Source organism: Moschus berezovskii, chromosome 9 (genome assembly GCF_049115385.1).
Source record: "Moschus berezovskii isolate FMDL1 chromosome 9, NW_MosBer_1.0, whole genome shotgun sequence".
NCBI classification, from domain to species: Eukaryota; Metazoa; Chordata; class Mammalia; order Artiodactyla; family Moschidae; genus Moschus; species Moschus berezovskii.
Genome location: NC_142468.1, coordinates 89,393,011 through 89,409,098, shown reverse-complemented (window position 1 = coordinate 89,409,098; position 16,088 = coordinate 89,393,011). Strand labels below are relative to the sequence as shown.

Below are 16,088 nucleotides of genomic sequence, written 5' to 3'. Positions count from 1 at the left end.
GACTGGATTCTCCTGTGCCCTCAGATCCATCTATAATAATGAAGTTCCTATCTACTTCATTTTTAAAAATACTTATTTATTTGGCAGTGCCAGGTCTTCATTGCAACACGTGGGATCTTTAGTTGGGGCATGTGAACTCTTAGTTACAGCATGTGGGATCTTGTACCGTGACCAGAAATCGAACCCAGGCCCCCCTGCATTAGAAGCTTCGGGTCTTAGCCACTGGACCACCACATCAGGAAAGTCCTCCTGTCTACTTTATTTCTATTTCCAGTGTTATGTTCCAGGTTATAATATTTAAAAATTACTTAATCTTAAAATATGTAAGCTATTAAGGAAGAGTGAACTCTTATTTTTCAGAATCCCAGTGATTCTGATAGAAACTCTGTAATGTATTGATATGAATCCTCTTCTGTCAGGCATACTGTTGGACTAAGAGTAGTTATTTTTAAAATTATAAATTCTTTTTATCAAACCACATTTTAGGGGTCATAAATTACCGTATAATCATATATTATCCATATCTCACATTCTTTGTGGCATGTGACAGGATGTAAATCAATCAATCAGCTAATAATCACCATTCTTAGAAAAGGAACAGGATGGGAAAGCTGATGACCAACCAAAGCCCCCTCTGTTCCAGAATTACACAGAGCCTGTGAGAAGCACAGTTCTTCTTGAGGAATCTTTGTCTCCTTCCAGAATTTTATTTACTATCTAAAGCTGTACTTACTTTTAACCCCATTTCAGTCCTTTTGATGGCTGTTTCAAGATTCTGAATGTCTAGAGCCCCACCTTTTTCCTCAAGCGGGAATTTTGTTAATTTCTGCCTTAATTCATAAAGATCTTCATGGACCTAGAGAGAGAAAAATGTAAAAGAATACATAAATATTACACCTAAAACAGTTACTTAGCTTAAAGGTTTGCAATCTGCTTGAATTGCTAAAGACAATAAAGTTGATTTAAAGATGGTGTTCATTGAAAAGACTGTCCTTATAGTTCTATGATGTGCTTTATTAGATGGCTCCAGTTACTGTCTTTCAGATTTTGAAAAATTAAGATTTCATACAATTTTCTATTTGTCCTTCCCCCATTAGAAACAGATCCAAGATAAAACTGCAACCCAAATACCTTCTGCTTTCTCTGGTGGAAAAGAAGTTGAGTCAGATATAAGAAAAAGTTCATTCCAAACTCTGATTTCTACTAGTTGATTGAGAGGTTAAAAAGAAAAAAGAAAACTTCCAGAAAAGAGAGGTTCTAGTGAAAACAGTGCCTGTCAAAAGAGAATTATAAATATGTTGACAGGGTCTCTTGGTTTTCCATTCTAGCTAGATCTTCCCCACTTAGTGCTCTGAAGAAGCAGTTCTGTAGGTGTGGCCTTAATTTTGCTTTATGTACTCAGAAATGAAGAAAAAGCAACATGTCATTACTTGAACATTTTCCTTCAGTTCATATTTTCCTTAGAAATGATGAACATTTCTCCAAAGTCAAGCACCCTCAGAGTAACATGAGCATTATGGAATTAGACAGCACAAGATTCTCTGCCTTCATATTAGAAACCAAACTTCCAGAGACAAATACAGATGGCACCAATTATGGCATGGGCTGCTGCCACAAGAGAAACATTTTGCTATGCAAATTTATGAACCCAACACCTGTTTCAGCAATAGTCACACCAATAACAATCTGCAGATTGGGTTGCTAAAGGCATTTTGAAACAGTTACCTTTTTCTCTGTTGGTGTAACTGGACCTACACATTGATCCAGCCTATGTTATCAATTACTCTCAAACATTCCCAAGGAGCCAAGTATTTGAAAGATCAAAAGATTTGCATCTTTTCACTGATGAGCAGCACAATCTGGCAGACAGATCAGGTCATTTGTACCCTGCACAGATTATCATGTTGAGCCTCCAGGGCTCACAGATTGAAATTTGAACACACCTACTGTTTGCTGATAGGCACTAAGGATGAAGATGTATTAATACTTTCTTCAATTTTTTTTTTTGTCCAAATTACTGCTGCAAGCTATTTACAGTCTATTGTCTAAAGACATTTGGAAAGTACAAGGCAGTTCAAGGGCAAGCCCACTTCCAGGCCCATAATTTTTTGGTTTACCTCTTTCTAAGATTTATTTCTTTATGGTTGCACTGGGTCTTCATTTTTCTCTAGCTGTGGTGCATGGACGTCTCATTGTGGTGACTCACTGCAGAGCACAGGCTCTAGGCACACGGGCTTCAATAGTTGTGGCTCTAGAGTGCTGGCTCCGTAGTTGTAGCTCACAGGCTTAGTTGCCACAAGGCATTTGGGATCTTCCAAGAGCAGGGATTGAACCCATGTTCCCTGAATTGGCAGGAGGATTCTTAACCACTGGACCACCAGGGAAGCCCTTGGCTCAACTTTTGAATGCACTGAATTTCCTTCTTGTAGCTCTAGTATTTGCAGCTTCATGTATGCTTCTATAATTATACCTGTCAACTGCTGGAGGGAGTGAAAACAACACTGGATTATTTATCAGGGAACTGAAAATCTTGTTACTTCATCTGCTTTGTAGGAACCATTATGTCTTCATAGAGTTGTGAGATAATATGTAATAGTCTAATAGTAATAACTCGGTAAAAGGCAGATGAACATGTCTCCTTGTTCTATTACTAGTCATATAATGTCCACGCACACCATGAACATTTCCTCTAGGGGAGGAATGTCCAATGTCCTCTCCAAGGGGGAAAAAGAGAATTACTCTTCTTATGGAATGAAAATGAGACAATACATGTGTAAATGAACTAATATAGGCTTTGGAAACAGACAGCTATGAACTAGAATTCTATTTCCTTCTTTACTAAACTGAGATAGGCAAATTTACTATTTAAGAGTCTTAGTGTTCTTATCTGTAAAATGGGGATAAATAGCACCTTTCAATATAGTGGCAAGAATAAAATGAGTTAAAAATATGTAAAGTGCTTTGTACAGGGCCAGCCACAGAGGAGGGCACTGAGCCGATGTTAATTCTCTTCTCCTGATTGGTAAAACCTAGTGAAACACTTTGTATGTAACTGGCACTTAGTAAATATTCATTGATTTGAATTACTCTCTTAAGCTTTCTCAAGAGCTTTTTACTTTCTTAGCCAGATATTGTCTTCTTCCCTCTTAGTAACTGCTCATCTGTTTGTATAGCTGCAACAGAGACAACTACTGTAGGAAATGTTTCACCAGACCTGGGTAGAAAAAGATTGAGTTCTAAATCTGTTCTTTCTTCAGATAGATTCACTCTCCCATACTGAAATGTTATGTGTCACCCATCATTTTTGTGATCATCAAATACATTGCTTTCCATACATTTCCCACTTGGAGGAAGATTTTGACAGTTTGGGGAGAGGGCTACTTAATAAGAAGCTCTCAAAAGATTTAATGCAGACAAAAATTGCTCTACAATTTAAATTATTTTTTAGGCTTTTGCCATACCACGTGGCTTGTTGGATCTTAGTTCCCCAATCAGGGATTGAACCTGGGCTCCTGGCATGAGGAGTCTTAACCACTGGACCGCCGGGGAATTTCCTAGAATTTAAGAGCCATGCAACGAGACTCAGTTTTGTCAAAAGCAGTCTTATAATTCCACTTCTCTGCTAGTCCTAGGATCACACTTTAAGAGCTAAAGATAAGAATTTAAATGAGTCATTCTCATTTTATTGCTATATGGTATACACTCCTGGCAAACCAGACAGAAGAGGTTGTTAAGAGTTCAGTCAGTTCAGTTCAGTCGCTCAGTCGTGTCCAGCTCTTTGCGACCCCATGGACTGCAGCACACCAGGCCTCCTTGTCCATCACCAACTCCCGGAGTTTATTCAAACTCATTCCATTGAGTTGGTGATGCCATCCAGCCATCTCATCCTCTGTTGTCCCCTTCTCTTCCTGCCCCCAATCCCTCCCAGCATCAGGGTCTTTTTAAATGAGTCAGTTCTTCGCATCAGGTGGCCAAAGTATTGGAGTTTCAGCTTCAATATCAGTCCTTCCAATGAACACTCAGGACTGATCTCCTTTAGAATGGACTGGTTGGATCTCCTTGCAGTCCAAGGGACTCTCAAGAGTCTTCTCCAACATCACAGTTCAAAAGCATGAAATCTTCAGTGCTCAGCTTTCTTTATGGTCCATCTCTCACATCTGTTCATGACTACATATAATATTAATTTTCCCCCCTCATTATATATATTCTACACTGTATCAGGGAGAATTTTACACTGTATCTACAGATCAGACTCAATAATTACATAAGGGATGGCCTCTCTTTCTCTATATAGCCCTCCACTTAAGTGTGTACAAAGTAACCCTTTTAAGCAAGCAGGGGTGTTGATCAACATGGATATGATTATTCCTAGTTCTTCCCAAAGAGAGTTCTAGCCTCTGCCCTTAGACCCTGGGAAGTGATCACTAGGCCCCTGGAGTATCCCGCTTGATGGGAATGGGGTTTATGATGGGGACTTTGAGCTATGCTGTATCAGTTCTAACCTCTAGAGGAATTAGACTGAAATCATTGGTCTGCTCTCTGGGAAGGGCTGAAGACTAAAGTCAGCCAAATGGGCATTGTGATTGAGCTCCAATAAACCTCTGGACATTAAAGTTTTGGGAAAGCTTTCCTAGTTGGCAATAATCTGTATATGTTGTCACATATCATGACTGAAAGGAGGTAATGCTCTCTATGACTCCACTGGGAGAAAATGGCTGGAAGCTCCATTTGAACCCCTTCTGGACTCTGCCCTGAGCCTCTCTTCCCTTGGTTGATTTTAATTTCTATTCTTTTGCTATAAAAACACTGTAATTATAAACATAGTGCTTTTCTGAGTTTTGTGAGTGCTCTAGCAAATTAGACAATGTGACATGGGGTTTCCAGAAGTGTAGACAGCTGGTCTGAATTAAGGATAGTTCTAGGTACCCCTGAACTTGTGCCTGGTGTCTAAGCGAGGGCAGTCTTGTGGAGACTCTTCCCTCACACTTGGCAGTTTGGCTAAACTCATTCTAGGGTGATGGTGAAAGCAAGGATAAGAAAAGGTGAGGTAAGATCTGGGTATGATTCATATTGGGGAAGTCTATAAAATTGGTGAGTTTAAGGGTTTAAAGAAGTCTCCCAGAGGGGAGGACCAAATTATGGCAGGAAGAAAAATTAGACCAAGTGCAGATCTGAGTAGAGTTCTGATAGTCCTTAGGGAAATACTTCAAACTTTCAGTCAAGTAGAGCTATATATGAGTTAAAGGTGATGATATGTCAAAATGTTTCAAAACCATCACATAAAAATGTGTGTTGGGGGAGTAGTGCTTTTAACATTCTGGAAAAGTCTGAGTGTAACGGTCACAAACTGAGTTGTACTGAGAAATTAAAACTTTCCTGATGTCCCCCCTCAGATTAGAGAAAGTTACTTTCCTGTGCTTTGTGTCACCTTTCCGCATTCAAAGTTTAACTTGATCAGCAAGCTTTAATTTTGTTCCCAAGTAAGGAATTTTTATTATTTTTTATTGCGATATAGTTGACATAAACATTACATTAGTTTCACATAGACAATATCAGTAAATATTTATACATACTGCTAAATGATTGCCATATTAAGGCTAGTTAACATCCATCACCACATATGGTTATAATACAGTTTTTTTCTTGTGATGAGAACTTGTAAGATTTACTCAGCCGCTTTCAAATATACAGTATTATTAACTGTAATCACCATGGTGTGCATTACATCCCCAGAACTCCATTTTATGCAAGGGACTTTTAGAGCGAAAAAAATTGGGGTACTTAGGAAAAGCAGGGTTTCCCTTGTAGTTCAGCTGGTAAAGAATCCGCCTGCAATGCAGGAGATCAAAAGCAGTTCACCTATTTCAACTTCCGCCCAGATACGTGTCTGATTTGTATCTCCTCCACTTCCTTACATCATATGATCAAACTTTTCAGAATATAACATTTAAAAATGGTGCCTCAAAGGAACATGGATTTTTCCAAAGTAAAGGTCCCAGAGGGGTGCATCGTCCTGGAGTTTTACCAGAAGCGGATTGGTCGTGCTTCGGCCGCGCAACCTCCATCGTCAGGCTCAAGAGGTGTGTGAGGCTGGCGAGAGAGGTTTAGGTTGGCACTCTTGGGGGTTCTTTAAACCGTGGTGTTGGCGTCAATCTGAGAAGCGGCGCTGTAAGTGGGTAAGCGTGAGTGGATGGGCTCTGCTGGGCCTCGCTCGCTCGAAGGGTTCTAGCTGACTGGGTTAAGAGAGGCCCATTTCCCACCTGGATTAAGATAGATCCGACGGGGTCTTCGTTTTCCTTCTCCTGGGCCATGCCTACGGCTGGAAAGCGCGGTCTCCAGACTCGGGAACTGGCGGCGGAGTGAGCTCGTCCCCATGGCAACGCCACGCGCAGCCCAGCCTGGCCCACGCCGGGAGCGGAAGAGGGGGCGAAGGAGGAGGCAGGGCCGGTCGTGCCTTCCGAGAACGCGCCTTTCTTGCTCGTCTCCCCCGCGCGCCGGCGGCCGTGGTATCGCCCAGGGCGGAAGCGGCTCGGGGAAGGAACCGGTTCGCGGGCGCAGTGATGGCTGCTGGCGTCCCCTGCGCGCTCGTTACCAGCTGCTCCTCCACCTTCTCCGCAGACCGGCTAGTGCAGCGTGAGTAGCGAGGCCCCTGGGCCGACCTCCAAGCCCCAGTCCGCGCCTCGGCGGGCGGCAGTCCCAGCACCGCGGCCTCTCTCGGGGCCTCGGTCCTCGCCGCGGGCCCTGGACTCTTCCTTCCCTCGGTGGTGGCCCGAGGCCCCTGGGGTGCCCCTCAGATGTGGTCAAGGTGCCTAGTCCCCCAGGTGTCCACTGTTAGCTCCGGTACTCGTTGCTTCTCTGGCTCTGCCTGGCCCACCATGGGGTTTGTTCCAGCGGGGCTGTCGGCGGGCAGCCGCTGAGGTGAACAGAAAAGGCTCTCTGGGAATTGAACCTAGGAACGCGAGCGTCAGGGGCAGGATTCGTGATTTATGTTGTCATCCCTGCTCTTGAGGTAGAGAGTGTGGTTCCTCTGCACCCCGCCCCATATGTGTACGATCAGACTTGTTAAACTTGCCCCCTCCACTCTCAGTTATTCACTGCCTTGCCTTCCTCCTGAGTCGAGGCCCTCCGCCAGCATTGCTGCTGCTGCTGCTAAGTCGCTTCAGTTTTTGGTTATTACTGGACCTAGTCTTTTTCCCTCTATACCCTCAAGGTGGTTGTCAACCTAAGTCACTCTTCAAAGAATCGTAGGCGCGGAGGGGGGACCCGTGGAGTAGAGAGAGCATAGGGTATTGGGCTCTACTCTTCCACGAAGACTCCGTCCGCAAAGTTGATTATAACTCAAGACTCCTCTGTTGGAAATTGTGGCTTCGAGTCAGAACGATGACTCTCAGCTGTAACCTATGCTCTTCAGTTTTCTGATCTGTAAAGTGATAATTTTCACATGACTGTTGTGCTTAACAGTTTGATCAGTCGGTAAGTGGTACTATTAATAAAGCACATTATTTCTCTATCACTCGGTTTCCTAATCCTGAAAGTGGGGCGTGCTAAGTCGCTTCAGTCGTGTCCGACTCTTTGTGACCCCATGGACTGTAGCTCGCCAGGCTTTTCTGTCCATGGGATTCTCCAGGCAAGAATACTGAAGTGGGTTGCGAAGATTCACGGGATCTTCCCGACCCAAGGATCGAACCCACGTCTCTTATGTCTCCTGCATTGGCAGACAGGTTCTTCACCACTAGCGCCACTTGGGAAGCCCTGAAATGCGACATATGAATCTATCTCACGGGATTCTTTGAAGGATAGATGATGTGACATTTTGAAAGCATTTGGTAAACTGTAAAGTATCATATAAACGTAACTTTTCTTTGTGCCGGTCAAATGACAGAGTTAGGCAGGTTATCCCTCCAGCACAAATACTATGTAACTTAGTTATCATTTGTAATCACCTAAAGTTCATTGCCAGAGTAAAAGTTTAATTATACAGGAAATGGTAACCAGCTGCTTTAATTATGCCATTTCCTTACCTCTCAGCAGTACTCCTTCTCATTTATTTCCTTGCTTTTTAAAAATTGTTTTATTGTAAAAGTAGTGCATAGTCCATTAAATAAGATTTAGCATAATGGAGAAAAGAAAATGTCAGCCAGGGTCTCATCAGGCAAACACGAATACTGTTTTAACATTCCTGTGCATTTACTTCCAGTTTTTTTCCCCAATGCACAGATTTTAAAAAATTGGTAATTGCATTTCCAATATATATACAATTTTTATCCTGATATTTTATAATAGTTTTAACATTTTATATATAGTATGTTATATTTTTATTATTTTGCATGTAAAAATCCAAATATTGTATCTGAAATATTAAATATATTTATATAAATGTATGAAGTTATACTCCAATACTTTGGCCACCTCATGCGACGAGTTGACTCACTTGAAAAGACTCTGATGTTGGGAGGGATTGGGGGCAGGAGGAGATGGGGACGACAGACAATGAGATGGATGGATGGCATCACCAACTCGATGGACATGAGTTTGAGTGAACTCTGGGAGCTGGTGATGGACAGGGAGGCCTGGTGTGCTATGATTCATGGGGTCGCAAAGAGTCGGACACGACTGAGTAACTGAACTCATGTATTTATAACATTTAAGGCATATGATTTTTATAAATATATTTATATAAAATATACTTTTATTTTCATGTAATATTTCATATTTTTCATTTGTAAAAATTTAACTTAAATTGTAAGTTAATTTTCATTATATATTACATCTAGAGAACATATTAGAATTTGCTTAGAATTTTTAAGCTTCTTGGTGTTTTTAACTTCCCGAAAGAATTATATGCATTTTGATTTCCATTATTCATATATAAAAGTCCTTTCAAAGTCAGTCTTGAAAGTATTAAGTTTTCTCGTGGCTATCACGTACTTTTGTTGCAGGAAGGGGGACCGCTTCCAGGGCCCGAGAGTGGCTCTTGTCTAACACTCGGAAATGAATTCTCAGAGGAGACACACATGCTGACACGTCAACAGACTTTATTGGGAAGGGGCCCGTGGGCGGAGAGCAGAGGGTAAGGGACCCAGCAGAGCTACTTTGCCACGTGGCTCATAGGTTAGTGTTTCATGGTAATGGAATTAGCTTCCAGGTTGTCTCTGGCCAGTCTTTCTGACTCAGGGTCCTTCCCACTGGCGAGTGCATCGCTTAGTGAAGATGGATTCCAGCGAGGAAGATTCTGGGAGGTTGGTAGAACATATGGACTGGAGTCTCCTCTCTCCTTTTGACCTTTCCTCAGTTCTTCCAGTTGGTGATATTTTGTTAGTTATGCATTCCTTATCAGGACCTGCTGTCCTAAGATAAGTTTGCAAGTGGTACTATCTCGCCTGCCCAGGGCAGGTTGTCAGGCAGTGTTGCCCCTAACAGTTTTAAGAATTTGCAGACACAGTCATTTCTTGAAGGAGCTGATTACCTGTAGTTGGTGAATAGTAATACTGTTGCTGCTGCTGCTAAGTCACTTCAGTCGTGTCCGACTCTGTGTGACCCCATTGACGGAAGCCCACCAGGCTCCCCCTTCCCTGGGATTCTCCAGGCAAGAACACTGGAGTGGGTTGCCATTTCCTTCTCCAATGTGTGAAAGTGAAAAGTGAAAGTGAAGTTGCTCAGTCGTGTCCGACCCTTAGCGACCCCAGGGACTGCAGCCTACCAGGCTCCTTCATCCATGGGATTTTCTAGGCAAGTTCTTTAAAATATATTAGCATCGTTGGAAATGAAATAAGTCCTGTAAAACAATCCACTTTATTTCTGTATATAAAATGTTTCTTGGATAGCTTCTATGTTGTTAAAATTAGATAACCTTTCCTTTGTGGTTCCATTAATGTTTTATAGTGAAAAATAAGAGCAATTAATGAAGAGATTAGTTGAGTAAGGAAAAGTGAACTATAAAAGATTTTACCCAGGTTAATGATTTGGTTAACCATGGTAACATTAGAATGTAGTATTTGCTGAGTTTTGATTCTGTTATATCATAATTAAAGATGGATTTATCACAGTTTGAGTCTAAGTTTGGCATAAAAGATGGAGACTACCATAACGAATGACTTTTGTTAAGTGTTCAGTGACATTAAGCCATAGTATAGTTTTGAATTGAATCTTGATTTCCCTTTTTGGGAAGATTTGGTTTCCTTCCATGCATTAGAAAGAAGAACATTTAGGGTTTCTCCAGTTTCTTTCCTTCAACATTTGATTTGTTTCTTTGCTTTTAACCAACGATGGGAAATATTTCTTAGCCAAATAACCAAGTTTATTATAAGTATTCATGAAATAAAAATCAGTATGCCTCCACTATGGGTAAAGTATGGACTTTGTGAGAAGCTTTTTTCATTTTCTCACTCAGGGGCCTTATGTGCAGTTTTCTGGGTAGGTATCTGACATCAGATAAAAGGGGCATTACCCTTTTAGATTTTTAAAGGGGAATGAAGGTTCCTGATGCTTGTACAAGGCTGTATGTGGTGTAAGAGCAAGTGTCTGTACCCCCAGGCCAGACCCCTTTCCACCTCACATATATTTATACGAACGTTTTACTTTTATTCTGGAAAAGTGTATTCTGATATTAAGAACAGAGCTAGTCTCTGTGCCAGTTTGTTGTTTAGTCGCTAAACTGTGTCTGCCTTTTTTGCGATCCCCACCAGGCTCCTCTGTCCATGGCATTTCTCAAGGAAGAATACTGGGGTGGGTTGCCATTTCCTTATCCAGGGAATCTTTTCGATCTAGGGGTCCAACCGGTGTCTCCTACACTGGCAGGTAGATTCTTTACCACTGAACCACCAGGGAAGCCAGTTACTGTAGCTAAACTGATGACTGAGAGACTGTTCCTGTCTTCAGGAAGGATGTGGTCAAAGTGCATGCTCCACCTGTGAAAATATTAAAATGTATTAGTAGATACCTAAGTCTTAACATCTTATTTTACTTTCCTAGAAGAAACTCTCGATAGAAAAATCCCATTTGGTTTTAATATATGTAACGCATATTTAGCAACTGTAAGCCATTTAGGTTGTACACCTAAACATTTGGAGCAAAATTTTTTTCTTCCTGTGAAATGTGGGAATTTGGAGATCTTAAAATCAAGCATTTTTATGTATATCAATACTCTTCCCAAACATGTTTTCACATAATTCAGTTTGGTTCTTGTATCCCCATGAATTAACAAAGTCAGAAAATTTGAATTTTACAAATGAAGAAACTGTGGCTCAGAAGCACTTGGTGAGTTGCCTAGATTGCTGAAGTACCAAGTGTGGAGGATATGTTCTCTTTCGGGATTTGTGTGCATGGGCTGTGCAAATGAAATATGTTGAAATTCCTCAGCAATCAGAACTATTTAAATCTAAGGTAGTGGCATTGAAGAGAGAAGATTAACTCTAAAAGAAGGTTTTAAAATATGCTGGCAATTCCATTTAGAATGGTTGAAGTCTTAATTCTGAGTGAAGGAAAAAAAAAATCATTGCCCAAAGCATCTGTATTTTAAATAGAGTATGTGCATGCCTAATAGTCTTTAACAGTGTCTGAATTTTTTCCCCTCAATTGAGGGAACCCATAGTACACACATTGTATATATTAGTTCTGATATATAGAATTAACATTAAAATTAAAGGGTTGTTCCAGATCATGTGTAACAGCATCCCTTCTAAATGTGAAATTCTAAGTATTGGTTATTTTTGTGTTGCTGCTGCTCCTGCTGCAAAGTCGCATCAGCCGTGTCCGACTCTGTGCGACCCCATAGACAGCAGCCCAATCCCTGGCGTCCCTGGGATTCTCCAGGCAAGAGCACTGGAGTGGGTTGCCATTTCCTTCTCCAATGCAGGAAGGTGAAAAGTGAAAGTGAAGTCGCTCAGTCTTGTCTGACTCTTAGCGACCCCATGGACTGCAGACCACCAGGCTCCTCCGTCCATGGGATTCTCCAGGCAAGAGTACCGGAGTGGGTTGCCATTGCCTTCCCTGATTTTTGTGTTAGATTATATAATTCAGTTCAGTTCAATTGCTTAGTCATCGTCAACTCTTTGTGACCCCATGGACTGCAGCATGACAGGCTTCCCTGTCCATCACCAACTCCTGGAGCTTGCTTGAACTCATGTCTATTGAGTCGGTGATGCCATCCAACCATCTCATTCTGTGTTGTCCCCTTCTCCTCCTGCCTCCAGTCTTTCCCAGCATCAGGGTCTTTTCCAGTGATCAGTTCGTCACATCAAGTGGTCAAAGTATTGGAGTTTCAGCTTCAGCATCAGTCCTTCCAATGAATATTGAGGACTGATCTTTATGATTGACTGGTTGGATCTCCTTGCAGTCCAAGGGACTCTGAAGAGTCTTCTCCAGCACCACAGTTCAAAAACATCAAAATTTATATAATACTTTTTTTTTTCATGTTTATCTTTTGGAAACTGAAAAATCAAGCCCCATTTTAAAGTTGCAGTAGACACTTCACTTGTAGTAAAGAATCTGACATTTTGTGTTTGGAATTCAGATGCATTTTTACCCATAGAAACAATCTGCTGGTCCTCAGGTTTCTACAACTGTGGAACCAGGTAGCTCAATTATAAGATGGATAAACTAGACTTTGGGGAATTATGCAGGCAAAGCTGGCCATCAGGCTGCCCACTGCTGCAATGGGAAGCAAGCATTCATTCTGTGAAACTGGGAGTTTGTTCTAGGTCTGTCAGACTCCTACAGTTTACAAAAGATCTTAAAGTAATTTACTAAAGAGAACATTCCTAATTCGGGGTTGGGGCTATTATACAACTTAACCAATGTTATCTAGCAACAGAATAGGGATAGGAACTTGTGACTTCTAATTTGCGTTTTTCTGTAGCAGCTTGAGGTATTCTGAATGGAGCCTTTTAGTTTACTCTGGGAATAAGTAATAATTTTTGCTTAAACAAAGTTGCTTATTTTGTTGTGGTGGGAGAATTCTGCCTTTGATTGGATTATGTATTTCCAAGTCTGTATTTTCCTCAAAGGAAGAAAGACTGGGCCAGGGAGATTTACCATGAGGATGATTTCAAATGGTAGTGAAGGAACTTTGATTTGTTTTCAACTGTAATACTTAATATATTTAATTTTCAAATAACATTAAAAGAAGGCTCAAGATTTTTATCTTTATTAAATGAGGAATATTAAGTCATCAACCTTAAGATTAACAAGTTCACATCCTCTCCAGACTCAAAGGGACTTAAAACACGTTCATGTTATCTTTCTGTGTGTATGTGTGTGTGTATGGTTGTATGTAAAATTAAAGCTCAAAGAGATTGTGATTTTCTAAGTTTGTGTAGGTCATAAAAGTTGGGGATCCAAGATTCAACTCTATCTTTTGTGTGTATGAAATATGATGAACTTCCTGGTGACCAGAGCTGTATGTCTTCAAGGTGAATTGAGGGACAGGAGAAATTACAGTAGATTTTACTACTACATTGAGAACTTTTATGGTTCAAAATAAATTTATAACTTTTCTTTCATGATAGTTGGAGCCTTAGTAGATGAACTATGGTAAGTTAAATAATAAATGAAAATGCCTCTATTGGTGCCCAATTTGTTTTTTTAATCCATCGAGTAGAGAATTTGTATGAAGTGTTTGACTAATCCTTTAGCCATTGTCGATGAGTTAGATGATTATACGGTGTTTGTCTTCCCAGTAAACGGCATTCCAGTACCTGGGGTTGGGAGCAGGAGAACAGCAGTGGGGAGGTATTACACATCAGACCATGGCACACAAACCCGTTCATGATGCTGAGAGTACCGCATCAGCCTGAGAACTGAGTGTGGCAAGACTCAGGCCTTTCTTCCCGGGCCACTCGGAGGCTTATTTTTGTGCAGCAAAAGGTAAAAACATCCAGAAGATACGCAGTGGTCATTTGTTTTAAACAACTTGGTGCCTTTTGCCCTGAATAATTCCTTAGCAAATAGTGACACTCAATAAATAATGAAATCTTCATATGAAGCCATTTTTTTTTTAAAGCTACAAGTATGAAAATTGTTTTAAATATGTCTGGCAAGAATGAGAATCCTGACACGACATTGTATTTATGTTGGAGCCAGTGCACAAACACTTCCCTGATAATTACTTATCCAGGAAGCAAGACTAGGGTATATTAAGACAGAGAGGATAGTTGTGAAATTCTTCAAGAGCCTTTGTGATGTTTCAGGTTCAGTAACAAATGACCTATTTAGGGTTTAGTTTTCTACATAGACCTGAAAGCTGGTTCTCCACAGGGGTAAAGTAGTATCGTACCTGAATCAAAATCAGTATGCTCAGAGCAGAAAAATGAGCAGGATCATTTGGTAATAACACTGTTATACTTACATAAGAGAATTACCATTCTATCTGAATTCTGCTGGGGTTTTTAGGACTTTTGTGGGGAAAACATTTGTGAATTGAGCACTGAGTTCTACCCACTTCCTTGCTACCTGACTTTAAGCAAGTTAATTTTTCATCCCACAGATACTTAACTGTCTTTGCGTGTGCTGTCATTGTTCTCAGCGTCTGAATCCTGTGCCTCAGTCACCTACCTTATCCATAAAGTGAGAGCACTGTCTCCCAGTTTCCATGATTTCTTTCCAAGCCCCTTTATTGGGGTGTAATTTAAATACCATAAAATCCACGTGTTTTTAAGTGTAGACCATTCCTGTCATCCTAGAAGAAAAGCTACCTGTTAGCCGTCATTCCTCCTTTCCAGCCCAGCTCTGGGCAACAACTAATACCTCCCACCACTATACAGTTGCCTTTTCTGGACATTTTAATATAAAAGGAATCATGCAATATGTGGTTTTTTGTGCCTGGCTTCTTTTACTTAGCTTGATGTTTTTGAGATTCATCCCTGTTGTAGCATGTACTTGGTATTCCATTGTATGGCTCGATCACATTTTGTTTACCTATTCATCAGTGGGTAGACATTTGGTTGCTTCCACTTTTTGGCTATTATGAACAAATGCTGTGAATAATAATAATATGAATGCCATTATGGACTTTCTAAGAAACTTGTATTATTTTATGAAACTGCTGGACTTTTCCGGAGTGGCTGTATCATTTTACCTTTCCTATCAGCAGTGTATGTTGTTTAACCTCTTAGTTATGTTCGACTCTTTTGCGACCCCAGGGATTGCAGCCTGCCAGGTTTCTCAGTCTATGGGATTTCCCAGGCAAGATAACTGGAGTGGGTTGCCATTTCCTTCTGCAGGGATCTTCCTGACCTAGGAATCAACCTGCATCTCCTGCATTACAGGCGGATTCTTTACCTCTGAGCCACTGGGGAAAATGTATGAGAGTTTCAATTTCTCCACATTTTTGACAACAGCTGTTTTTGTTTGTATTTTCAATTAGTATTTTCAACTGTATTTTCAGTTTCATTCTAGTGGGAGTGAGGTAGTGTCTCATTGTGGTTTTAATTTGCATTTTCTTAGTAACTAATGATGTTGAGAATCTTTTCATGTGTATATAGTCCATTCATAAATCTTTGGTCAAAGTTTATTAAAATCTTTTGCTCATTAAAAAAAAATTTGAAGTATATTTGAATTACAATACAGTATTGTGTTAAACAACAGCAGAGTGATTCAGTTATATATTTTTTTCAGATAATTTTCCATTATAGGTTATTATAAGATATTGAATATAATTCCCTGTGCTATCTTATTGCTTATCTATTTTATGAATAGTAGTTTGTATCTGTTAATCCTATACTCGTAAGTTCTCTCCCCTCTTCCTGCTTTGGTAACCACGTTTGTTTTCTATGTCTATGAGTCTGTTTCTGTTTTGTATGTAGATTCGTTATTATTTTTTGAGTCCACATATAAGTTGTATTTTATAATATTTGTCCTCTGGTTTCACTGAGTATAATATTCTCTGGGTCCGTCTATGTCGCTGCAAATGGCAATATTCCATTCTTTTTTATGGGTGAGTAATATTCCGTTATACATGTATGCTACATCTTTGTCAACCAGTTGTCTATTGATGGGCACTTCGGTTGTTTCCATATCTTGCTTTTTTCCCATTAAGAAAACCTTTATCTTCTTATTAATGAGTTGCATTTTATGTATCCTAGATACAAATT

General features: G+C 40.5%; 2 protein-coding genes across 9 annotated transcripts in view; one reads left to right on the top strand and one right to left on the bottom strand.

Moving 5' to 3' along the window:
* IQCH (IQ motif containing H) overlaps positions 1-6,360 on the bottom strand; it is a 247,554-nt gene extending 241,194 nt beyond the window's left edge. The window contains exons 1-2 of the mRNA XM_055436103.2: positions 6,261-6,360; positions 734-856 (exon numbers count right to left, since the gene is read on the bottom strand). Coding sequence (XP_055292078.2) covers positions 734-856; positions 6,261-6,311 — 174 coding nt within the window. The 5' untranslated portion in view covers positions 6,312-6,360. The remainder of the gene's footprint in view (positions 1-733; positions 857-6,260) is intronic.
* A 115-nt stretch (positions 6,361-6,475) lies between these two features.
* The window catches only part of AAGAB (alpha and gamma adaptin binding protein), an 84,658-nt gene continuing 75,045 nt past the window's right edge, over positions 6,476-16,088 (top strand). For 7 of the 8 annotated variants that reach the window (XM_055436111.2, XM_055436108.2, XM_055436112.2 and 4 more), the window contains exon 1: positions 6,476-6,633. In XM_055436111.2, coding sequence (XP_055292086.2) covers positions 6,561-6,633 — 73 coding nt within the window. In that variant the 5' untranslated portion in view covers positions 6,476-6,560. Of the gene's footprint in view, positions 6,634-13,676; positions 13,864-16,088 lie in introns of all 8 variants that reach the window. The other variant, XM_088839931.1, reaches the window with a different exon arrangement.